The sequence below is a fragment of the Hypanus sabinus genome, chromosome 7 (assembly GCF_030144855.1).
Source record: "Hypanus sabinus isolate sHypSab1 chromosome 7, sHypSab1.hap1, whole genome shotgun sequence".
Taxonomy (NCBI): Eukaryota; Metazoa; Chordata; class Chondrichthyes; order Myliobatiformes; family Dasyatidae; genus Hypanus; species Hypanus sabinus.
Genome location: NC_082712.1, coordinates 167,758,207 through 167,784,428, shown reverse-complemented (window position 1 = coordinate 167,784,428; position 26,222 = coordinate 167,758,207). Strand labels below are relative to the sequence as shown.

Here is a 26,222-nt window from a genome sequence, read left to right as displayed (position 1 = left end):
TGCTTTTGATGCTGTTGATTAGTTATTTGCATTAAGTTGTACAACTGTACCTAATTAAATGGCCACTGAATACATATTTAATGTGCCAATTAATGTCCTTCAACAGGAAATCAATACACACCATCTGTTTGCATCTTCTTTGGCTGCATGGAGGGTGAAGATATTGTTGAGGTAACTCTAAAATTAGCAGGTAGTGTCTCTGCTGATCCAGGTGTCAAACCCCTTACATCCTTTGGTCGGAACTTCTTTCTCCAGGAAGGAGCTCGCCTGAAACCTTTTTCATCCTCCTTCAGGGAAATAAAACAAGTACACATTAATTCTCTCATGTTATATATAGTTTGCACTTCAATATTCAAAATACATGCAGATTCACTGACTCTAAGCAATAAAAGTTTACCCTGAAGTACAATAAAGTTTACTTGGACAGAATTGTCACCATTTATACACAGAAATCAAATGAATGGGGAGAATAAGATTATAAAAAATCTCCACAATGAGTTACATTTAAATCTTACATCATCTAGTCTCCGGTCTGTTCCTACAGCCAAGAGGTTGTTAAATTCTCTTTCCAGTGACTGACGGGCCTGTAAACATAAAGTCATAATTACTTTCAACGCAAACTAAAAGGCTTTCAAATTTAATCATCCACGATAAATTCTAATACAAGCCACATGTAAAGAAAGCAATTAACCAAAGTGAAACTAGCACCTCCAGACAGGATGAAGGAAATAATTACCCAAAGTTACAACAAGTCCCAACTGGAATGCAATTATTATTTCAGTTTTATCTGGAACAGAATTTCCTACCTCAATAACATCACTTATTGTGCTTTGCAACAGGACAGGCATTAAGTTTTATACTAGCAAAACCTAAAAAAGCCAATAAACCCTATATATTTTTCTATCAAAATTCAGTAGAATATATAAGGAAATACACAATACAAAAGGAGCACTATTAAAATGCTTCCATTTATATTGTAATGAAAACAGGAAAGGCTGGAGAAGCTCAGCAGATCAAGCAGCATCAGTGGAAAGAGAAACAGCTAACATTTCAGGACAACAATCCCTTATTTCTATTTTATAAAACAAGTTTAAGATACCCTGGAGAAAATCACAAGGCACTTCAATGCCCTTGAAGTAACTTTATTGAAATTGAGAGAAGCAATATGAGCAACATGGCAGCCAGCTTGTACCCAGACAGCTCACATTAGAGGTAATGTTATAATCATTAGGCCCTTAATTTAGAACTAGAAAATGAAAGATAAATATTGCTCAGAAATATGGAGCAACTTCCCTTCCTTCTTTGAGATGACCTTTTGCATCCATATGCAAGAGTGGAAAGATCCTTGGCTCTGCCCGCCATACCCCTGCCCGAGTTCAAGTCTCCAGAGGGGGTCTTAAACTGAATCAATACTGGAGGACAGTGTACTACCTGATATTTATAATTGATTAAATATCACATTCTCTATACCATAAAACTACCTAAAAAAATTATTAGATCAATTCTAGGTTGTATCATTTTGAAGCTGAGAAAACAGAATTATCACTTTTTCAATGTTCTTTAGCTTTCAAGCAGGAGATCTCCATTTTGTGGTTACTCACTCCTTCCTAGAATTTGCAGAGGCCTAAATGCAAATGCACTGTCAATAATAACACTGGACAACAAAGATTTTGCTTCTCAAATCATTTGCTGCATCTTATGGACTTTGGGCTGTTGATCATGAAAATCAGCATGAAATTTCCCTATCACACACTATTTTTTGAAATGTCTTAAATTTGTTATTTCAATTCACAATGAGTCAATTAAAATATTGCCCACAATTTAAGCTGAAAAGTTTTCTGTTTTGTGCAGGCATGCTTAGACAGGGCAGATACTGTATGCAAGACAGGTTTATAGAAAGGCTACAAAAAAAAAATCACACACACTCTGTTCCATGTATTACATTTACATGTATATTGGCTTGTGATCATGTTGACGCACATGCTTTATATGCATAGCATATAGTGTATACTCATTATAATAAAGCAATTGCATTTTTAGGAGTATTTGTAATAGCAAAATATCTCCCCAGTGTTGTGATACTTTCTGGATATTTGTGGTGAGCATACATTTAACTCTCAAAGACAGAGCATGACTCCTCTTATTAAGAAAGCCTATGAGCTCTACTTTGAGCGTAAAGTTGGCGACCGAGACAAAGACTGGGCTCCTCATATTTATTGTGCAACATGCGCTGTTGATCTTAGAGTTTAGCTCAGAGGTATTCGGAAGTCAATGCTGTTTGCTGCTCTGATGATATGGCAAGAGCAGCAGGATCACCCGACAGACTCCTACTTCTGTCTGACCAGTTTGTCTAGTTTCTCTGCTAGAAAAGAGAAAGCCATTGACTACCCCAATCTCCTTTTAGCTATCAGACCTGTGTCACATACAATAATCTTCTAGTACCAAAGCCAGCAAAGACAAGGAGTCTAGAGGAAGTAGACGAAGATGTCATGATGCACAAGCCAGGAATAGAAAACCAGACAGATACTGACACAGATTTTGAATCCTTTATGTCAAGCGAGTCTCATCTGATAACTCAATCTGAGTTAAATGACGTGATCAGAGACTTGAGCTTGTCAAAGGAAAAAAGCAGGATTACTGATTTCAAGCCTGCATGGATGGTATCTGCTATTACCAGACACAAAACATTTCCATGAAGGATTTCAATATTTGAGACAGATGATTCGCAGAATAACTGATGCCAAAATTAAGTAAGGCACTTCTGTTGGTCTACAAAACAAACAGGTCATGAATAAAAGGCAACTTGAAGAACTTCTAGTGGGACCAGAGAAAATTACATAGAAGGCATTCAAGGATGTTGTTGAAATTATTTTTGGCAACTACAGAACACAAAACAACATGCAGCTGAGTGACAAAATGCTTCGAGCACATAAAACCATGAAGTGCGACATGTCACTAAAGATTCATTCTCTGCATTCCCATTTAGACTTCTTCCCTACAAATCTTGATGCTGTCAGTGATGAGCATGGTGAAAGGTTTCACCAGGACGTGCTGTTATGGAGAAATGGCATTAGGGCAACTAGAATCCATCAGTGCTGGCTGATTATTGTTGAACACCTAAGCGGGAAGCCTCAGACACTGAGTACAAATGAAAATCATCATCAAAACATTTTTAGCTTAGTTGAACTATTACACAGCGTCAGCGTCATTATGCAATTAAATGTGTTATATTCAATAAAATTAATTTCTTGTTACTCCAAATTTCTGTGTCATATAAGTAGGGTGAAATTAAATTTGTGTTCAACTCCAAGTTGTCTATCATAATCACAAAAAAAATTCTGAAGAAGCAACACTTTGGAAAAAATTTGCTGTCCAGTGTAATGGAAACCAAATCAAAGAACGCAAGGAACTGAATTGTTGAGCTGCACTACTTGGGGGAAGGGGGGAGAGAGGCATTACATAATAATCAGGACAGTACAAAATTACATGCTTGCAGAGGTGATCCTTAAGATCCTCCTCTCACTGACAAATGAACACTGCAACAAACATGGTATTCCCAGTGTACCAATACTGTGTGTGAGGAAGAGGGTTGTAAATGGTGGCCAAATTGCACTGCTTTCTTGCTATGGAAATGGCATGAATGTCAAGTAGCCAGCCAGCTCATAGTGCAAGAGGACATGGTTGGCTAACAGGAAACAGAGTATAAATGCTTCCTTCCTGGTCAGCGAGATTTAACTAAGGGCGAGCCATGGGGTTCAAGAGAGGGATTATTACATTTTTTTAAACAAATAATTTGGATGAATGCCGCAAGAGGCAAAGTTACTAAATTTGATGATATCTCAGAGCTAGATAATTAAATAATGATCTATTTCCTTAAAATCCAGAGCTGGAGTCCCCAAGGCAGACATACATTAAGTCAATGCTGACTGGCGACTCCTGTGACGCTGCTGGTACCGAACTGGATCAGCCTCAGCCATTCCTTTGGGTTCATCAGATGCGTGGAGAGGGGGAGCCTGCTACATAGACAACAGCTTGCTCTCCATATCCTACTGTCCAGGCTTGTGTATCTAGACAGCTAGGACACAATATCCATGGTGAACTCTGACCAAAGGAGGCCCTCACAGTTCCCTTTTATAGTGCAGGTACAGTTATTAGCCATCAACCATCAGGCTCCTGAACAAGCATGGATTAATTCACTGGCCACAACTCTAAACTAATTCCAGAGTCTGTAGACACAGTTTCAAAGATTCTACAACTCATGTTCTCAGTATTAATTTTTTTTTGGTATTTGCAGTTTTCTTTCTTTTGCACTTTGGATGTTTGCCTATCTTTGTGTGTAGTTTGTTAAATTACATCTATAGTATTTGTTTGTTTGTGTGAATGGCTGCAAGAAAATATCAGGATAATATATGGTGATAATAAATTTACTTTGAACTTTGTAGCTCCATGTGAGAGTGGGGAAGATCTGCAAAATGAAGTATAATATGGGGGAAGCATTCATTTCGGCAGTAAATATTACAAAGAATGCAAATGATAAAAGACCGCAGAGCTCTGAGATACAAGGAGATCCGGGTGACTAAGTACATGATAGCAAAAGGAATGCTCATATAGCCAAGGGAGCTAACAGAATGTGATCACTGGGAAAATTGAATACAAAGGTTGGGAGGTTCATCTTCACTTACATAGGGCAGGGTAGACTACATCCAGTGCAGAGTCTCCTTAATTAAAGATGGAAACTAATGTGCTGGAAATGGTTTAGAGAAGATTTACCAGGCTATTGCCCAAAGTTTCCATGCCTCTTAGGGGTTGGCCCCATACATTAATACTAATATTAAATAATAAATCCTTAAAAAGTGAATTAAGTGTTTGTTGGGATGTTAATAGGTGTTGCACCAAAAAAATGGCCAAAGTGTCAAACTGACACCCAAATGCCAAGAAGCTAGATTTTCGGTTTTAGTTAACTCGGGCCATAAACAGCCTCCTTTTCAAAACTATTTGGAGAGGTGGGGAGATAGTTCATAAGGACAGCTATATTATTACAGAAAGTGAATTTACATAAGGAGTTATAAACATTTGCAGCAAAGGTTTTCCAAATCCTATTTATGAGCTCTTGTAAATACAATAACAAGATATAGAAAGTCAGAGCAAAGCTCAAGGATGTTACACTTAAATCGTGTTAGTTCCTTTTGCATTGATGTAGTTTAATTAGAGGCACTGGAAATAGAGGTAAATTGACCAATAGAATTGGTAAAGCAGTACTATAAAACCGATGAACTGCTACAAGAGATTCCAGGCAGTTTAGTCCTGCCAGTTTCCAAGAGGTGAACAAGCAGCATAAGCAATATCCTTGATTAAATGAGCACTAGATGTTGTTTAAATTGAATTACCCCTGCAACACCACCTTCTTGCCAACAGATGGCACTCTTGAGGTGCAGTTTCTAAACCAATTTCACAGTGCAGCTCTTGTGAGAGGCAAGAAAATAGAAAACATTTTAAGGCACAAAGACAATTAGGGGTGTCCCAATTCCTCAGTCAGAATTAATCTTTGCTGACTAAAAGCATGAAGTAAACCAGTAGTTAACTATGAGCAATCTTTAAAAAGAATTAAAACTATGGCATCTCAATGCTGACCAACAATTTAAGCTGCTGACTGAAACCTGTATTACACAAAACTGATAACACAGGAACCATAAACTTCCAAAGGAGGCCAGATCAATCTAGGCACAAAGTTCCTTGAGCTCAGTTCATCTGCTCCCATTTAAAATGATAAAAAACCGAGTGAGGAAAGGGAATGAAAACCTGCGATAATGGTAAAGCAGGCAATCCTGGACATATGGAATATGTTACATATAATGTCTCAGCCACGTTGTTTCATGGCGTCATCTGACAAAAAAAAATGTATTAAGCCACTATAGGAGAAAATGGCAAAGTTGTTAAAAGAGATGAATCAAAGTCAAGCTCTAGGCAGGGTTAAAGGAGACAGCACAGGTGGAGTTACTAAAAAAGATAAATTAATGAACTTAGAGCCTGAAAGAGACAGTTATGTAATGTAGGAGAGAGATGAATGCCCACTGTAACATATCAGTTTTATGATACAAGTACAGGTTTTGCAAAGCAAGTAGTACATTAGAACACAAACTATTAATCGGATGTCAATCTCTGTACAGTTTGTTCTGGTAAAGTGAAATTAGAAAACTGAAGTGCTTCAGTGAAACTACGTTCACACTAGATCGGATAAATCCGCAACCAAAGCTTTTTCTCTTCGTTTTGACCCTCCGTCCACACTGAAACGGTGTTTTACTCCCCCAAAAATGCAGCTTTTCTAAAACACCCTCCATTGTGTGTAAATTTGAAAACACCAATTGGGCAGAGTAGTGTGGATGGGGTAACCGGATATTTTTAAAAATGCTGTCATGACGTGCCGGAACAGATGCTGGCAGCAGTGTGGCATTTCATTGTTTTCATGAACGCAACTCCCCAAACACATTACCTAACAAATTCAGGACAAAAGGCAACGAGACTGACACCAGAAGAGTTAGAAATGTACTCACCAAATACTTTGACCCATAACTTACTGAATAAATAAGTATACTCACTTTGCCCTGTTTTGTCCTTGCTTGTATGAAGGTGGTTTACCTATTTATGCAAGTACTTTTCTGACAATAGATGTGTAACAGCCTAATGTAACATTGTATGGAAATACAAGATAACAGTGATGCAGACATTTTATTCATTTAACAAGGTGCTTTATTAATGCAAGAGTTAGTCAGTTTTTCAATGTTCATTGTCACCCAGATCACTGTCCGTGAACCCCCTGTCGGTTGCCTCCATATGCTCCAGTATTTGATTTTTTTAGTTTTAAGTCCTCCAGCGCAAGAGCCAACAGCTGTCCATTGTTTGCCAATTTCCTTTTAAGATTTTCTAGTCTGTAACTGCACAAACATGGACTTTCACAGCAAGATTCGACACCAAACATGTTGCTTGTTTTCTGTAGACATGTCCTGCACATGCCTAGTAAGAGGAGATTCGCCCAAATACCCATTTTAATGTGGACAGAGGTATTTTCAAAAACGCTTGGTGTGGGCACTTATTGTTTTTACGCAAAACCAGTGTTTCCAAAATTATCCGGTCTAGTGTGGATGTAGCCCAAGTTTAAAAAAATAATTGAGGGCAGAAGTAAGAGGGATAATTAAATGTTTGATCACAGGGAAGGTACAAAAGGACTGAATGATTTGATAATTGCTTCCATTAGCAGCAAGGAATTGAGTTATATAAAATATGACGCTAGTAGGGAAAACCAAACAATGGACAGATAAGGGGCTGACTCAGGGAAAAGCAACTTGGGGAGAAAATTACAAAACCCGAGCAGAAATCCATAAAACTTGAATGACATTAAGTACAAGGTAATGGATAAAAGAAAATGGGAAAGAGATCAAAAAATACTGGAGGCCAACTTGTCAGAACATTGGTCATTTTGCGTATTAAAGGACATTTAGAACGACAGGCTGCCATTCTTTCTCCTGGGCACTCAGACCTATTACCATTTCAACAACTCATTGCTACCGTTTCCATGGTACTAAATTTAAATTTAATGTTCAGAAACTGAGCAAGAAAATATGGCAAGCATTTCTTGAATATAGAAAGTGGAAGTGACATTAAAGAAAAGTGAGGACGATAAAGAGTTAGCACACATAAGTGGCAGACAAGACTGGGGGAAAATACTAAAGAATTAAGGGCAAGAGCATAACCAGTGAAAGAGTAGGGTCCTTTTAAGGGCCAAAATGGCATACGTATATGGAGCCAGAACACACACGTGAGATCTCAGAGTGCATAGAGATGAGAAGTATCATAGCTTAGAAATTGGTTTAGGTTGGGGAGGGGGAGAGAGACTGGCCAATCACTCCCAGTTCACATGCTCTCCATCACTTCAATAACTTACGGTTCTCTGGCCCTGACTGCCTTATTTTCACTATGGACATCCGGCTGCATCACTGTCTGGTATGGCAACTGCAAGGCATTTGACCGCAAGTCCCTACAAAAGATTGCAAGGACCGCTGAGGGATTCATCGGGGTCTTTCTTCCACCCATCTGAGATATTTATTACTAGCACCGTGTACACAGGGCCTTTAGAATTGTCAAAGATTCCTCCCATCTGTCCCACAATCTGACTCTCACCAACAAGCAGGAGGCCCGTAACATTAGGACAACGACTGTTAGGATGGGAAACAGCTTCTTCCTGCAGGCTCAGACATTACTATACACCCTGCCACCACCAAGGTCTCATCACTTATGAAGCACCAGTAGCGTTAAAATGTTTATTTTTTGACTTGTGTTGTAAGTGCACCTTATGCTAGATGGGAATTTTTAAAAAGCATACACTGACATATGAGGAGTATAGGGTAAATTCACAGGCAGATTTTTTTCCATGAGGTTGGGTGAGACTACAACTAGAGGTCAGGGGTTAAGGATGAAAGAAGAAATGATTAAGGGGAACATGAGGGGAAACTTCACTCAGAGGATGGGGAGAGTGTGGAATCAGCTGCTAGCACAAGTGGTGGATGCAACTTTGATTCCACTACTTGTTTGGGTAGATACAAGGATGGAAGTGCTTTGGTCTGCAAGCAGGTCATGGGACTAGGCAGCTTAAATGGTTCGGCATGGACTAGGGGGGCCAAAGGGCTTGCCTCAGTGCAGAAGTAGTTTTCTATGACTATGACACAGGGAAGAAAAATCCAAGGGCCTGGAAGGTGATGACTGGACATCCTGTTGTAAACCTAATAAAAATGGGAGGCATCAACCAGGTCAGGTAGCAGCCGAGAGAGAAACAGTTAATGACTCAGGTCAGACCTCCGTTTTCCTCTACATGGTTACAGCCTTACCTGGTGAATATTTCTACTACTTCTATATCATTTATTTCATACAAAATAAATAGTTTAGAAAACAGTGTACATTTAGCTGGTCCCTTTATTACTCTACATATGGGAATATTAGCTCCATTTACCTGTGTATTCTGTGTTGGTATCTGTAACAAAAGAGCCAGTGCATTGTAATCAAAAAGTTCATCTAGTGCAATAAGTCCACCGTGAACTCCAATTTCTAAAAGATTATTTGCATATTCCTTAAGTCCAATTGACTGAACCCAACGTATCACTCGCTCATTAGTCCACACCATAACATCTGTAAACGTTAACAGGAAATAGTATTAGAAAGGGCATGACCATTCAAGCAATAAAATATTTATCTCAACACGTCCAAGTTTACATGGAGGCAGTCCAGAATCAAATTGCTGGATTTGTTCATGGCATATTATTATTAATTAAAAGATAATATACACCAGCAGTAAATTGATAAGAAAATTCAGCTGAGTGGACTCTGGGGCTGCAACACCATACAGGAAACTAAGAAACTTCAGAGGATAAGTAAATAACTGAACAATGGTAATCAACAAGGATTTTAAATTAGGAAATTAAATAGTCACTTAACAGTAAAGTCTATAGGTTACATACACTTCATTTAAACACTTCACCTTCTTTCAAAATGCCTCCATAACTTCACCCATTGCTTTTCAATTTAACTTTCTCCAAACTTAAAAAAAACCCCAAGATATCTAATCTCCACTTCCTATTCTGCCCTCAGTCATTCCCAAACTCCATAGCTCCAACACTAGTAGCTTAGCTTCAGCCCTCGAGCCCATAAGATCTGGAAATTTTTCATGCAACACCATTTAATCGTTAAGTATTTCATTGCCTTAATTGTAATTCTCCTTTGGAGAAGAGTCAATTTATATTTGTGATTATTTTCCCGATTAGAAGTGATTCAAATAAGCTTGTCATTGAAAGTGAAGTTCCAGCAACAGAACCCGAAAGCAAACTAACGATAAGGAAATGCACAGAAGATGATTACCAAAACAAAGAAAAAAGCAGCAGTTTCAAGGCAAAGGCAGTTGTTTAAACAGGAGGCAAGAAAAGGTGGTTTACACTAGTCAAGATTTTGTTTTTAAATTGAGTGTCAATTTAAGCATGACATGCCATGTATATTTCAATGGTAGAAAGGACATACTTTCACTCTTCAAGTTCTGATGAAAAGTCTTTGACTTGAAACGATAACTATTTCTCTACCTGTTGATGTTGCCTAGCAGCTGAGATAGTTTTTCCTAACATTTTGTTTTATGAAGAAGAGATGGCTAGGGGAGGAATGAAATACTTGACTAAAGCAGCAAAATATTTGGAATAAGCATTTCAGCAGCAGATGGTCTGAAAAGGATTTGGGAATTTTGGATTGAAAGCTCTGAGATGAAGCATGCTTAGGCTAAGAGGTCTGGCTGATGAAATCAGCGTTGAGGCCAAAATACTTTTTTTGGGAAATTTCGAACAGTGCTGTAGTAGAAGTTTAGTGCTTGAAAGGGAGACTAGAGGAGTGCTATTTATTTAACCTTTGCATTATTTCTGCTTTTTTAATTTCACATTTCTATGTTGGATCTCTTTCTTGCAGCTTCTCTTCCAGAAGGGTCTCATGAACCATTTAAAGAGGCAAATAAATATTTGCTTATTATAGATTAAAAACTTAGAGCAAAACTTCTGAAAGCATAGAACAGGAAACTTGTACCAGGAACCTAATAAGCTAAATCGTGGTGCAACTATTGAGATTGTGTTACAGCATGGAATAAATCAAGATTTGAAATTTAACCACACCTTTAATTTCATGTTGTCCTTCTTCACGTCTTCGTTCCAGCTCCTTGCGGTCATAATTCAGTCTTTTTAAAGCCATTATTCCACAATGTAGACTTTTTCTGTTTAAAAACAAAACATTCATTTGTGTAAAAACTTTAAAGACTGGGCTCTATACGTTCTTCAATATTTTCCATTACGAAAAAGTAGCATCCACTTAAATTAGAAATTTCATTCTACCAGTTATTTCAATATTCATTTCAATATTCAGTTTTTTATACAAATCCAATCAAATTTCAGTATTCGTTTCATCTTATTCCGTTTAAGTAGCTGATTAATAATTAACTGTTAGATAACCAACTTAAATAAGCAATGGAGGCACGGTAGCATGATTGTTATATTCATCATTCTGTGCTTTGTCAGTAAGATGCAGTTGATCATGGCGACCATGATTGTTCTTAGCAAACTTTTCTACAGAATTGGTTTGGTATTGCCTCCTTCTGGGCAGTATCTTTACAAGATGGGTGATCCAGCCATCACTGATACTCTTCAGAGATTGTCTGCCTGGTGTTAAAGGTTGCATAACTAGCTGATACTGGATATGCACCAGCTGCTCATATGACCATCCACCACCTGCTCTCAATGCTTCACATGACCCTGACTGAGGGCTAAACTGGTGTTTCACCTTGCCCAAGGATGACCGGCAGGCTAGTGGAGGGAAGGAGCGCCTTACACCTCCTTTGGTAGCGGCACATCTCTACCCCACCACCCATTTGTTATATTATTGGATTAGTCATCTAGTGGATTTAGCTACTCATCCAGAGACACTAGTACAATATTTACTATGAAAACAAAAATAACAAGTTCAATAGAACAAAGGAAACCTAGTTTAATGGTGACCATCATCATAATGGACATCCTATCATAAAGGTAATCTGTAGTACTTAACTCATCTGATCCATCTCACTTCAAACCAACAGCAATGTAGCTTGACCTGAAAAATACTCCAAAATGATCTGTCATGCCACTTAATTCAATGGCAATTGAGAGAAAGAAAAATGAATTCCAGCCCAGCCAATAGCATCCATACTCCAAGAATTAATTAAATCTACAATAACTGTTCCAAATCTTTTAAATTAATAAGAAATTAAACACTGCCTTAATTCCAGAATATTATCTAAAGGCACAGAAATACTTTGTTCCAACCTTGGCCCAATTAAAATATTTTTCTGCTAAAAGGTTAAGAACTAAATAAAAACAGATGTTGATAATTTTCCAAGTCTCCTTCATTCATCTAACGAGAGTTTATGCATTCAGTAAGGCTAATGCAAAATATTAAGTGTTAAATAACTAAAGATTTCCATAAGGCTGACTCCCATGAATATTTCCAAATTAATAAAAGAGGTGCAATACAAATCCCACCCTTATCCCTTCCAAACTCAAAATACTTTTCTTGAACAAGACCCAAATTAATCGCTATATTCTCAAGATAAAACTTTTAAAAATAAACTTTTATTTGCTGTTTATTTAAAGAGTGGAACATTTCAGCAAGATACTAATAGATAGTAGGGTGGTACAGTAGCACAATGCTTTACAGTACAGGGAATGTGGGTTCAATTCCCAATGCTGTATGTGAGGAGATTGTACGTTCTCCCCGTGACCGCATGAGATTAAACTGGGGGATTGCAGGACAGCATGGCATAAAGGGCTGGAAGGGTCTGTTCTATGCTACATTGCAATAAATAAATAAACAAACAAATATAAAATTCCTGAATTAATCTAGCCCCAAAGAATTTACCTGTGGAAGCTATCGACCATTTTAAGCTGCCCCCGAAGATCCTTTTTTGTCAAGTGGTCCAGCATTCGAGCATCAACAAGACATTCCATAAAGTAGCTGCGGTATTGAGGCAGACCTAAACTGGGAAGCCACTCATTGCCGATCCACTCGTGATTCATGTCCCCATAAGCTAAAGTCTGAATTCCCCAAAGGAAAAATACATCATGTTATCACCAAGTCCACTTGAACCATCAAAAGGCACATATTTGTTGTTTTAAAAAAAATGCATTAGCAACAAAGATGAGGATTCAAATGGGACTTTAACTTCAAACAATTAAGAACACCCAAAATTAACAGTATTAATGAAGGTACTAGGACGCTCCAAACTAATGTTGATCATTGCTTCCTTCAGAAGAGATTGGCTATCCTTAATTAATACAACTTATGCAAAGCTATGGATCTATTAAAGTGGCCAACTTTAAACTGCCTCCTTATTTCAGGGAAAGTGAGGGATAAACAGTCCATATTCCACGAGTGAATAAACAAACCGTGACTATGAAATATTGTGATCAATTACAAACGACTGAAACAGCTTTTAGCCTTTACACCATGAAGGCATATGGAACATTGCCAAGGGTTTAACAGAATGTTCATTACGACCTTAATATAACCCTGTCTTAAAATAACATCCACCAACTGCAATGGGGAAAAACGCATTCTCAGCAAAAGTTTCATGCAAATGACTGAGTTTTGTGAAACTTTTCAAATCCAAAGCAAGTAAATAAAAGGGGATGGGGAAAATCATGCAGAGTAGTTAGCAAAGAGAAAAATAATATAGTGTTAAAATGCCCACCTGGGCCCAGCTGCCCTCTCCATCATCCTGATGATAAAGCAGTTAGAAAAGCGAGAGGAAAACATGGATCAAAGTTAATAATGATATATTGGTTTAGTAAGCTCTCATAATCAGCAAGACAAACCAGCAAAATGTAAAGTCCAAGCACTGATTACTTAAGTTTAAGAAGTAACACCCATGTTAAGTGTCAAACAAATTGTTAGAAGATGCATTTTGCAAAATCCTTTCTATACAAGCATACAATTTGGACAAATTCCAGATTTCTGAGTTACTTTAAGCATGCACACTTTTTTTTAAAAAGCACATCTTGAGGAAGCATGGTTGTTAACAGAATGTCTGTTTACTCTATGGTTTAGCAAGTTTGATATTTTGAAAAACAGGGAAAAAAAACAAGTTATTTTTCAGTGTATTTGGTATTTATCCACCAGAATATTGTCTGATGCAAAATTGATTTTGAATTTATAAGTTTGATGTTTATAATTGCCTTAAAGACACAGATTAGATAGTTTACAATTTCAAGAATTTTGATTTGGAAAATAACCATTGTTGCGATACCTCCAGAAAAAGCCAGAATACAACTCTGATTAGAATGGGACAATCTTACTCAAGACATGCAGCTTCCTCCACAATTCTTTTTGTATGTTTGATAGAAGGGATGCCTGATTAAAATCATATTCTGCACTATGGTACAGCATTGCACTATTTGTACAGAAATATCCCCAAGGCGTGACTCCAAAATCACATTCAGACTTACAAGCTGGGTTACTGAAAAATGCTCTTTTTGGGTGTGCATGCATCCAGTTCAAATTTTAAGTGACATTTTAAAATTCCTAAGTAATTAGCACTAAGAGCATTTACAAGGTTGAAAGACACAAGGTAGAAGGGGACGGGATGACGGGCAGAAGCTAATAAACACATAGACTAACCGTCTGTGGTGTGGCTGCAAGACTTTCCATTTCTTCATGTGTTAACCACACATTTCCAGTGGACTAATGACATAACCCACAGAGACCCAACCAAATCCAGTGACAGGAAAGCAATAATAAAGAGAGGTGCCAGATCATTAAGCAACATTTATGTTTGAGGAGGTTAGCTTATGCAACAGTTTGTTAAAAGTATTGCAGAACATTGACAAAGTTATTTATCTGCCCACAAAAATTTAGCTATGAAGCTGAAGGAAGACATTCTGAATCAATATGGATGTGGGAAGAAATCCCTCTTAATAATGCAAACAAGATTTTACTCAACATGGTTTTAATAAACCATTCAATTTAATCTCTTCTGTTTTATTGGCACCCAAAAGAATCATTAACAGATAGAAAATAAGATAAATACAGTTCCAACACAAAGTACAGTTGGTCATTAATGCACAATTGGAAGAATTTAATCATACAAAATAAAATCTATTTACATATTTTCAGTCTGTTCCATAAAAGAATGAGATTGGCTCCTACCGTTCGTGAAGTTGGAGGTGCTGATGGACTGGTTAATGATACCATTTCCTGGATGGCTAGACGCAATTTTAACCTGTGAAGAGGATTACTGATGCCAATCTCTCGCTGTATTTCGGTATCTGATAAGGCCGACATGATAGCACCACTTTTAACGTTGGCTCTACATGCTGCAACATACCAAGCAGGCATGCCAACCCAAAGCTACAGAAACAAAAAGTGAAGTAAAGATCTGTAAACAAAAATTACAATCATTCACAATCTGACTAACCACTACTTCTGCCAAACATTATTAAACTAAGTTTATCCCAACATATGAGAAACTCTCTAAATCAGGCAGGTATCAGTAGATCAAAACATGCAGTGAAATACATCGTTGACATCAAATCAAATCAGCAAAGATTAATCTGGCAACCTGCAAGCGACATAACTCTTCTGGCGCCAACAAAGCATGCCCAAAACTCACTAACCCTTATTATACATCATTGGACTGTTGGAGGAAACCCACACAACCACAGGGAGAAGGCACAACCTCCTTACAGTGGCAGGAATCAAACCATCATTCATAATTGCTGGTGCTAGAATGTAACTGTGCTAACCATTATGTTACCTTGCCGCACAGAGACAAACATTATTTTTCTATCAACTTCAACTAGACATTAATATTGAAATATGAAGGCAACTCTCAGTCAGATCCAGGTCAGTTTATTCTACTTCTTCAGGCAATTAATATAGCAAAAATGATTTTTGCTATTTGCATCAGCATTCTGTTTGATATCCATGCACCATTTCATTCAACTGCATACTAAGCCGTTGATAGAAAATTCTGAAAAAACTCTAACTCAAGTCACATCCGTAGTTGGAGAAATCTGTAACAATTTGGCAATATAATATGAACTGTTCTGCCTGCTGACAGAATATTAATTAGCTACATTTGAGGTATTTTATTTTAAAGTCAGTAAACACACTAATTAAGATTTTAAATGCTTGCCTAAAAAGGTGGTGGAAATATTTCTAATACTTAGCTCCACCTACAAAATGACGCAGCTATCAATTTAACCCACTGGGTCCATAACAATTCCTGAAGAACAACTTCTCCTGACCTATGCTTATTTCCCCTCTATATCATGTGCAATTAATAGAAAAAATATTATAAGAATTAAGTACAGGGTAAATGGCTGTAAACTGAGGTCCGAATTAGCCCTATACAACTGTGGAAAAAGATCCATTATCTGAAGGTGATTGTTAGGCCAGCTACCTGTCAGTACAATAAACTTCTTAATAATTTACTGAACATTTAAAACCAAACTGCTTTTCCGATAAGATCTGCAATCTCACCTCCAACCATACGACCACAGTGGGACCATCCCATAGTGCAAATGGTAACCCTTGCCTTCGTGCTTCTTCCAATAATTCCGTCCTAAAGTACAAACAGTACATAATCAGACCAGAATAACTCATTAACTACACATAAAATGGCCGGCATTATTCCTTTTACACTCAGAGCTAAGTGAACATTCTTGTAGCATTATGACTTTTATGTTAAGTTTTAAAATAGTATTTCAAACATGCACATTGGGTTAGATTCACACAAACTTGCAATGTGAAATATTTGTAGGAAAGCATGAGCAATATTTTGTTTTAATAAAGCAAAGTACTGTTAGGAAAGTCAGAAAATCCATTCCTTTAGAGAAGTGTTGTTGGGTTACACAGTAAAGCTCCACAAAGAATATTCACTCACGCATCCATACTGCAAACAGTATTTCCATTCCCAAAGAGTTCCAGTTAATGAGAGCATGATAGTAACAGAGCTTTACCCCCCAAACGCCCACACAAGTATTTGGTTTTACTTATTATCAAGATATTTACATAATTTTTTTAATTTAAAGATACAGTAGAGAACAGGCCCTTCCAGCCCAATGAGCCACACTGTCCAGCAACCCATCTATTTAGCACTAGCCTAATCACAGGATAATTTACATTGACTAATCAATCAACTAACTGGTATGTCTCTATACTGTGGAAGGAAACTGGAGAACCTGGAGGAAACCCATGCAGTTCACTGGGAGAACCTACAAGCTTGTTACAGACAGTGCTAGAATTGAACTCCGAAATGCTCTGATCTGTAGTGTTGCACTAACCGCTACGTTGCCAGAGTGCCCACAATTACAATGTGGCCTTGATGACATTTATTACCTTTGCTTATCATGAACCCAGTCGTTAGCTGTATTAATATGGAGGACAATTACAAACTCCACCAGATAAGGATATCAAATCCCCTTTTCTAGAAGTCCATAATAAGGCATGGATACAGAACAATCTGATAGCAACATCTCATGTTAAATGATGCAAAAGCAGAACTTCATGAGGAAAAAAAGGTTGCACACCTATGAACAAGTTGCAAGTTACAGATTGTAAAGCGGACGATGGATTCTTTTTGGACAAACAAGGGGAAACCCATTGAGCAGCATTTAAAATGACATTCCAGGGAAAGGTACAAACTACTTGTCCGGAGTAACTGGAATATACTGTAGATTTCAAATCAAATAGGACAAAATTACAGATCATCTCGTTAAGAGTCGGCTAATGGAAGTAAACTTGTACAAAAGGATCCAAGATACTGAAATGTACATCAGGTGGATATCTTTGGTGAGGGACATGTCTGAACAGAATTAACAATATCTGATAAACTGATTCTCAACATGAAGATAATGTACAACACAAATTCAAAAAACATTAAGGATGAAACAAAATGTTTTTATCTGGTACAACAACGGCTTTGACAACTGAACAGAAATTGCTTTAAAATCTCGGTTTAGGAACTTCTCCACTCAGTACAGATAGAGAGTGGAACTATGACAGGTAGTTGATTTAAATGGCTTAAAGAAATTTGATTAAGGGGAAAAATAATCTAAATATTTAATGATGGGATTATGTGGAAGCAGGTTTATACATTAACACCAGCTTGAACTTGTCAGACAGAATAACCTGGCCCAGTGCTGTAAACTGAATATACATGCACTTTCAATGATCGTGTCAAAAGTAAAGATGTAATGCTGAGGTTTAAGTCAGATTACATTAAGAGTATTGTGTCAGCTTTGGGCCCTGTATTCAAGAAAAGATGTGCTGGCATTGGAGAGAGTCCAGAGGTAATTTGTGAGAATGATACCAGAGCTGAAAAAGGTAATGTAGGCACAGCATTTATTTGATGGTTCTAGGCCTTTACTCATTGGAGTTTAGGAGGACTGGGGGAGGGGATCTCTTAAACCTACTGAATACCAAAAGACTTGGATAGAATGGATGTAAAAAGGATGATTTCAGCAGTGGGAGAGTCTAGGACCAGAAGGCAGAGCCTTAGAATAAAAGGACGGATTTCTTTAGCTAGTGGTGGGCAATCTGTGGAATACATTGCCACAGATGGCTGATTTGTTTATACTTAAGGCAGATAGGTTTTTGATTAGTAACGGCATCAAAGTCTATATGGAAAAGGCAAGAAAATGGGGTTGAGAGGGAAAAATAAAATAGCCATGATCAAATGGCAGAGCAGACTTGATGGGCTGAATGGCCTAATTTGCTCCTAAATCATATGGATGTTAAAAGTTAATTGCAATAATTATAAAGGAGAATTCCCTCCACTTCGTGTCACTGAAGGCCAACTTATGCACTTCAAGAAAGGTGTTCTAACAAGTGCCTTGAAAGGCCTTACTACTTCAAAAATACTTGATAAATGCAAATTAGTTAATGTTGTAGGTGCAGCCCAGGATGGAGTACTTTTAAAAAAAAATTGAGGACTTCATAGCTCAATAATGAATAATTGCTTAAGGCCTGGCAATAAACATCCCAGCTTCTGCATATCATCTTTTTTACTACTTCTAAAAAAAAATACAGATCTTGATCTGAATGTTTTGACCTCTCTTTTTTCAGAATATGGGCCTTAGTCCAAATAACTCCATAGAATGTTACCAATAATGTTGCCACATGGCTGAGGTCCAGTCATGTGAAATCGAATAAATACAACTATTTTACCTATTTAGCTGTGAATTTTAATCACTATGGGAATTCGGTCAGAGACAAATTCTGCTTGCAAGACAAGTATTCCATTACAACCACCTTTTAGGGCTATAGTCATCTTTTAAACATGTAGATCAAAATGAAATAAAAATCTCTCCTCTTCTAACTGGAACACGATGGTAATGTTTGCATCAAAGTTATATTTCAGCATTCTACACATTCCAGAAGAAAAAGGAACCCTTTACCATGAGACATTGACAAAGAGCAAACCAGAAGCATTCATGAAGGCTATTGATAAATGAACTTACCCTGATTTGTTACTAAGGTCATGGAGTGAATAATAACATAAGAAAGGAAAGAAATGAAGAAAAAAATGTAAAACACTAATTTTAAATTAAAAATAAGGGAAAAGGAAAGGACATGGGAATGGAAGGATGGAGGGAAGATCCATGCTTCTTTCTCAGTTGAAAATTGTACAAAAGACATAGGTTGATTTTAAACATTGCCACTTGCATAGTGTGTACCATCTAAAATATTACTGTAGCTCTTTTACAAGATTTTTAAAAACACAAATAGTGAAATGGAGTCTAAATAGCCATGCATTTTCACAAGTACTTCAGAAAATACTTTTCCAAACAAAAAAACAACTTACTTTTTTTTCAATTTCCTATCTTTTTCTGCTTGGCCAAGTTTACTGAGTCCCAAGGTATCTTGTGGACAGGTTTCCATATCAGGTATGCCACCTATAAAGATTAAAATTAAAACAAAGTTCAAAGTAAATTTATAAACAAAGTATGCATACATCACAATATTTCTCTGAGATTCATTTTCTTGCAGGCATTCACAGTAAAGCAAAGAAATAGAATCAATGAAAACTACAAAGACTGACCACCAATGAGCAAAAGACAAACTGTGCAAATACAAAAAATAGTAAATCAATCATTCTGAGAACATGAGTTATAGAGTTCTTGAAAGCGAATCCATAGGTTGTACAATCCATTCATTGTTGAGGTGAGTTGAAGGTGTATGGTGTGTTGGCTTTCATCAAACGTGGGATTGTTCATGAGTTCAAGAGCTGTAATGTTACAGCTATACAAGACCTTAGTTGGATGCCACTTGGGAGTACTGTGTTCAGTTCTGGTCACCTCACTACAGGAAGGATGTGGATACCATAGAGAGAGTACAGAAGAGATTTACAAGGACGTTGCCTGGATTGGATAGTGTGCCTTATGGAAACAGGTTGAGTGAACTTAGTCTTTTCTCCTTGGAGCAATGGAGGATGAGAGGTCACCTGATAGAGATGTGTAAGATGATGAGAGGTATTGATCGTGTGGTTAGTCAGAGGCTTTTCCCCAAGGCTGAAATGGCTAACATGAATTTTAAGGTGCTTGGAAGCAGGTACAGAGGGGGATGTCAGGAGTAAATTTCTCACACAAAGTGGTGGGTGCATGGAACACACTGCCAGTGATGGTGGCAGAGGCTGATACAGTCGCGTCTTTGAGAGACTTAAATGGATACATGGAGCTTAGAAAAATAGAGGGCTATGCAGTAGGGAAATTCTTGGCAATTTCTATAGTAGGTTAAATGGTCGGCACAACATTGTGGAGCCAAGGGCCTGTAATGTGCTGTAGATTTCTATGTTCTAAGAGTGATGTTATCCATGCTGTTTCAGGAGCCTGATGGCTGAAGGGCAATAACTGTTCCTGAACCTGAATGTGTGGGACCCAAGGCTCCTGTACCTCCTTCCCAATGACAATGGCCTGGATGAATTACAATTTCTTCATGAAAATAAATGATCTAACTAGTTTCATCAAAATATGCAAATGTGATTTTGAATGTTGGTTTATTCCTCCTTTAAAAAGCCAAAATAAAGCAGTTTCAAAGGATATTAGGAAATTCAGATCTCTAGATAGAACCTCCACACAGACCACAGAATGTGGGAACCGCAGAAAAATACAGTACACGAGCACTTAATGACTGATGGTTGGAAGACTACTGCAAAACCTGAAAAGATTGGTAACTTTTAGCCTTGACTACTACATCCATGACAATGCAATTTGGTGATTAGTGCAGAATCCATAATTCTAACTATCCACTTCTCTTCCCACTGTTGTGTATAAATGAGTAGAGAACAAAATAACCTTGTTTATGAAAATGCATAATATTCACAGAACACATCAAACCTTATCTGCAATTTAAATGTACTATGAAAAATTAATAAGACTTGAATAATTAAATAGAGCCTATTAAAATTATACACCTGATAGGAACATTAATTCAGAAACATTCAAATTTATCATGTTTCCACTAATATCTAACCATCCCTTCAACTATTCTTCATGCAACAATATCAAATATTGAAAATATCATACTCATGTATAAAACTACTCCATATGACATGCAAACTGCCTGCTCTGAATATAAAAATGATGCAAGTAATGATGAAGGCAAAAAAAAATGCAACTTTAACATGCGAATACTCTTTTTATTCCCCCTTTTGCACAAGGAGAAATTAAACAGATCTAGTGTGTTATGCAGTTGCACAAGCCTGGGATCCAACAAGCATCAGGCCAATATCATTTTTCAAAAGAATATAGAGTTCAAGTGGCAGTGGAGACAGTCCAGGGGTTCAAGAGAATTATTCTGGGATTGAAAAGTTTACAGGAGGAGGAGCAGTCAATGACCATCTATCACTGATCCCGGTACCAGTCTCATTGAAATCCATCGAATATTCCCAACCTTTTTTATGTCATGAATCCCTACCATTATCAGAGGACCCCATGTTAGGAACTCTTAGCTAGACAAACAATGGATGTGGAGAGGATTTTTCCTATAGCAGTGGAATAGAAGGACAATCCTTCAGAACAGATATGAGAAAGAACTTCTTTTGTCAGAGAGTAGTTAATCTGCGGCATTCATTGCCTCAGATGACCGTGGAGGCCAAGTCATTGAATATATATAAAGCCGAGGTCGATAGGTTCTTGATTAGTTAAGTGTGTCAAAGGGTATGAAAAGGTAGGAGAATGGGATTGAGTGATGGAATGGTGAAGCAGATTTGATGGGTCAAATGGCCTGATTCTGATTCCATGTATTATGGTAACCGCTCATTACTATTTACTACTGCATGATTTAATAAACAAAGTCATTTTGGGTTGGTCAGAAGGAAAAGGAAATTAATAAAACATGAGGATAATGTAAATGAGTCTGAACTCAAATCTATGAAATGCTTTCTTAACTTTGTTTGCACAAAACTGAAGTCTGAAGCCACACAATGTTTTAGGAATATCGTCAGATTTCTGAATGGCCCATGAACCCATGAATACCATCCCATTTTTGCCCTTTTTTTTGCACTACTTTGTTTTTTTTATATATACTTACTGTAACTTACGTTTGTACTTTTAAAAAAATTACTACAATCGGCCCTCCTTATCCGCGGATTCAACCAACCACGGAACAGGAAAATCTGGAAATTCTCTCTCCAGCACTCGTCGTTTGAGCATGTAGAGACTATTTTTTCTTGTCATTATTCCCTAAACAATACAGTATAACAACTATTTACATAGCATTTACATTGTATTAGGTATTATAAGTAATCTAGAAATGATTTAAACGTACAGGCAGTCCCTGGGTTATGAATGAGTTCCGTTCCAGAGTCTGTCTTTAAGTCGGATTTGAAGTTGGAACAGGTACATCCAGCATTATTTAGCGTCAGTTAGTCAAACGTTTTTCTTAGTATACAGTACATATTTTACCTTTCTATGCATATAAAACTTACAAAACATACATATTTCAATAATCAAACCACTATGTTGCTTAGTAACAATTGTAGCTTTCATTGGGTCAGGGCCTTTCACATGCTCCATTAAAATTGTTCCGATCGTTGACTGACTATATCCTAACGCTTTTCCAATGACTGATGGGTGTTTCACCTCTTTCCAATCGCTTTATTACTTCCACCTTATTTTCAATCGTGATCATGATTATTTTTGTGAACAGAAACACTGTGGATTCAGAGCTGCACCACCAGGTCCTAATGCCCACTGCACTGAGCATGTTAAATAAAGTCCGGGGTTCCGCTGGGTCCTAAAGACCACCACACTGAGCCAAGTTAAATAAGGGACAAGCATCTGCATTTTTTGGTATCCTTGGGGGAGTCTCGGAACCAATCCCCTGCGGATAAGGAGGGCCGACTGTACATTGCTGCTACAAAACAAATTTCACAACATATAGCCGTGATAATAAACTTGATACTGCTTTCTTCCACTGTTTAAACACTGCTGGTCTCACATCTTCAGAGACCCTTGATCACACTTTTCATGCCTTTCAACTTCCTACAACTTCAAATCATTTTGAATAGTACTGCTAGTTCTTACAGAACAACAATATTGTTCTTCAATATATTGATCCCCATTAAGTGTCACTGAAATAGTTTCAGCCACCAAACTTCAGATCTGAATACGGATTGTAGATTAAATTTAAAATGCAGCTCTGAACAATGGGAGACTAAGAGCCATGAACCACAGTAAATCAGCATTAAATCACAGACAAGAGAAAATGTGCAGATACTGGAAATTCAAGATACCCACAATGCTGGGGAAACTTAGCAGGCCAGACAGCATCTATGGAAAACAGTAGTTGACATTTCTAGCCGAGACCCTTTAGCAGGACTGGGGATTTAAATCCATTTGGGTGTCAGTAGTGTGGGTGCAAAGAGGGAGATGTGAGGGTTATATAGTTCAAAGGAAACATTGTGGATGCATTACAAATATGGAATTGTCAATTGGGATGATAATGGGGATATTAGATGCCACATCAAACAAAATAAAGAACACATCTGTTCTCTACATGTTGCGATAATCCAGATGTTTCTTTTGCTTGCTTCCTCTGCTAAAAGCAGAGAAAACAAAATGACTTCTAATTAAGGCAATACTCTCTTCTATTTAAAAACAAAATATTAGCAACTTTAATGAGCTTAAAAGGAGGAAAGTCAGGAGTTTCAAATGCAACAGAGCATTTTAAATTTCATGGGTTTGCACAAATATTACTGCATGGAGCATAGGGATAAAATGGCATTCTTGATGATTTTAATGGAAGTGAAAATTAAACAGTTTATCTCGTTGATGGCTGATTTGCTTTGGCAATTTCACATCTGGTACAGAGAATTAAATATTTGTCCCAAGTGTTTAATTAGTAATAGCCAATGCATATTTTAAATTATGATGTTATTGCAACGCAAGCTTTGCTAGCCACTTCTAAACCCATTTAGAGAATGGCTAATGAAAGCAAAATACTTAAATTACACTTAGTTAAGGGATGTATAGTCATTTAAGCAATTTATTTTGGCAAAGTGCATTAAATCTAAAAGTGTATTTGTTGGAAGTGGCCAATAGTTTTGACCTTTCATTCAGAAAAGTGAAGATTAATGATGGACTTGGAGTCTAGGAGCAAATAGCACAGCTTCAGAAAGGAAGGACATCAGAGATGAGGAGGTATTTGTTTAGCTAGTGTGGTGAATCTGTGGAATTCATTACCATAGACTGCTGTGGAGGTAAAGTCATTGGGTATGTTTAAAGTGGAGGTTGATAGACTTGTCAGAAAAGGCATTAATGGTTATGGGGGGAAGGCAGGAGAATGGAGTTGGGTGGGATAATAAGTCAGCCATGATGGAATGGTGGTGGCCTAATTCTGTTCCTATGTCATATGGGGTCTTACAAAGATAGATTTGAAAAGAGAAAGTTGACCATGACTAATTTGACAGAATTTTGTAGAGGCATAAAGGGGACTGAATATTTTAATAAGGTGTTTAAACACATTTACATATGCAGGCCAAGAAAGAAAGTAATCATCCATGGGATCTAAAGGAGAATGACTTTAACACTGAATCAGTGGATTTAATATCAAGACAAGACATAGGAGCAGAATTAGGCGCTTCCATCATGGCTGATCCCTGATCCCACTCAACCATACACCCACCTTCTCACCATATCCTTTGATAACCTGACCAATCAGAAAGCGATCAACTTCCACCTTAAATATACCGATGGACTTGACCTCCACTGCAGTGTGTGGCAGAGCATTCTACAGATTCGCCACTCTGGCTAAGAAAATTCCTCTTTACCTCTGCTCTAAAAGGTGGCCTCTCAATTTTGAGGCTGTGCCCTCTAGTTCTGGATACTCCACCATATGAAATATCCTGTCCACATCCACCCTACCTAATCCTTTCAACATTCGGTTGCTTTCAATGAGATACGCATTCTTCTAGATTCCAGCGAGTGCAGACCCAAAGCTGCCAAATGTTCCTCATATGTTAATCCCTTCATTCCCCGAATCATCCTCATGAACCCCTTCTGGACTCTCTCCAACGAAAACACATCCCTTTTGAGATACGGGGCTCAAAACTGTTGATAATACCCCAAGTATGGCCTGACTAGTTACTGTCTTATAAAGCCTCAGCATCAACTCCTTACTTATATATTCTAATCTCTTTGAAATAAATGTCAACATTGCATTAGTCTTCTTTACTAAAGACTGAACCTGCTAATTAACCTACTGGGAGTCTTGCATGAGGACTCCCAAGTCCTCCTGCATGTCTGATGTTTGAACATTCTCCCCATCTGAATAGTAGTCCACACTATTGTTCCTTTTACCAAAATGTATTATCATACATTTCCCAACACCGTATTCCATCTGCCACATTTTCCCCATTCTTCCAATTTGTAGTTCTGCAGCAATTGCATTGCATCCTCAGCACTACCTACCCCTCCAGCTTTCTTCATATCATCTGCAAACTTTGCCACAAAGCCAACAATTCCATTATCCAAATCACTGACAAACAACTTGAAAGTTGTTCAAGCTCCCAATACTGAACCCTGAGGAACACCACTAGTCACTGGCAGCCAATCAGAAAAGGCCCCTTTTACTCCCACTCACTGCCTCATACCTGTCAGCCATTCCTCTATCCATGCCAGTAGCTTTCCTGTAACGGCATAGGATTTTGTTGTTAAGCAGCCTCAAGTGTGGCAGCTTATCAAATGCTTTCTGAAATATCCAAGTAAATGACATCAACTGCCTCTCCTTTGTCCATTCTGCCTGTTACTTCCTCGAAGAACTCCAGCAGATTTGTCAGGCAAGATTTCTCTTTACAGAAACCATGCTGACTTTGAATTATTTTATCATTAGTCTGAAAGTACCCCAAAATCTCATCCTTGATAACAGGACTCCAACACTTTCCCAACCACTGAGGTTAGGCTAAATGGCCTATAATTTCCTTTCTTTCGTTTTTCTTCCCTCTTAGACTGGAGTAACATTTGCAATCTTCCAGTCCTCTGGGACCACGCCAGAATCAAGTGATTCTTGAAAGGTCATGACAAATGCACACTATATTCCTTTATCAACCTCTTTCATGTCTCTGGGATACAGTCCATCTGTATAGGTGACTTATCCACCTTAAGATCTTTGAGCTT

The 26,222-nt window shown here is 37.7% G+C and overlaps 1 protein-coding gene across 5 annotated transcripts in view; it reads right to left on the bottom strand.

The window, feature by feature from the left end:
* Positions 1 to 26,222, bottom strand: part of LOC132397379 (liprin-alpha-1-like) — a 150,422-nt gene that overhangs the window by 7,461 nt on the left and 116,739 nt on the right. For 2 of the 5 annotated variants that reach the window (XM_059976066.1, XM_059976067.1), the window contains exons 18-26: positions 19,412 to 19,502; positions 19,068 to 19,079; positions 16,087 to 16,168; positions 14,752 to 14,952; positions 12,466 to 12,641; positions 10,692 to 10,789; positions 9,002 to 9,177; positions 516 to 584; positions 122 to 287 (exon numbers count right to left, since the gene is read on the bottom strand). In XM_059976066.1, coding sequence (XP_059832049.1) covers positions 122 to 287; positions 516 to 584; positions 9,002 to 9,177; positions 10,692 to 10,789; positions 12,466 to 12,641; positions 14,752 to 14,952; positions 16,087 to 16,168; positions 19,068 to 19,079; positions 19,412 to 19,502 — 1,071 coding nt within the window. Of the gene's footprint in view, positions 1 to 121; positions 288 to 515; positions 585 to 7,939; positions 8,033 to 9,001; positions 9,178 to 10,691; positions 10,790 to 12,465; positions 12,642 to 14,751; positions 14,953 to 16,086; positions 16,169 to 19,067; positions 19,080 to 19,411; positions 19,503 to 26,222 lie in introns of those variants that run through there. The other 3 variants (XM_059976071.1, XM_059976069.1, XM_059976070.1) reach the window with 2 other exon arrangements.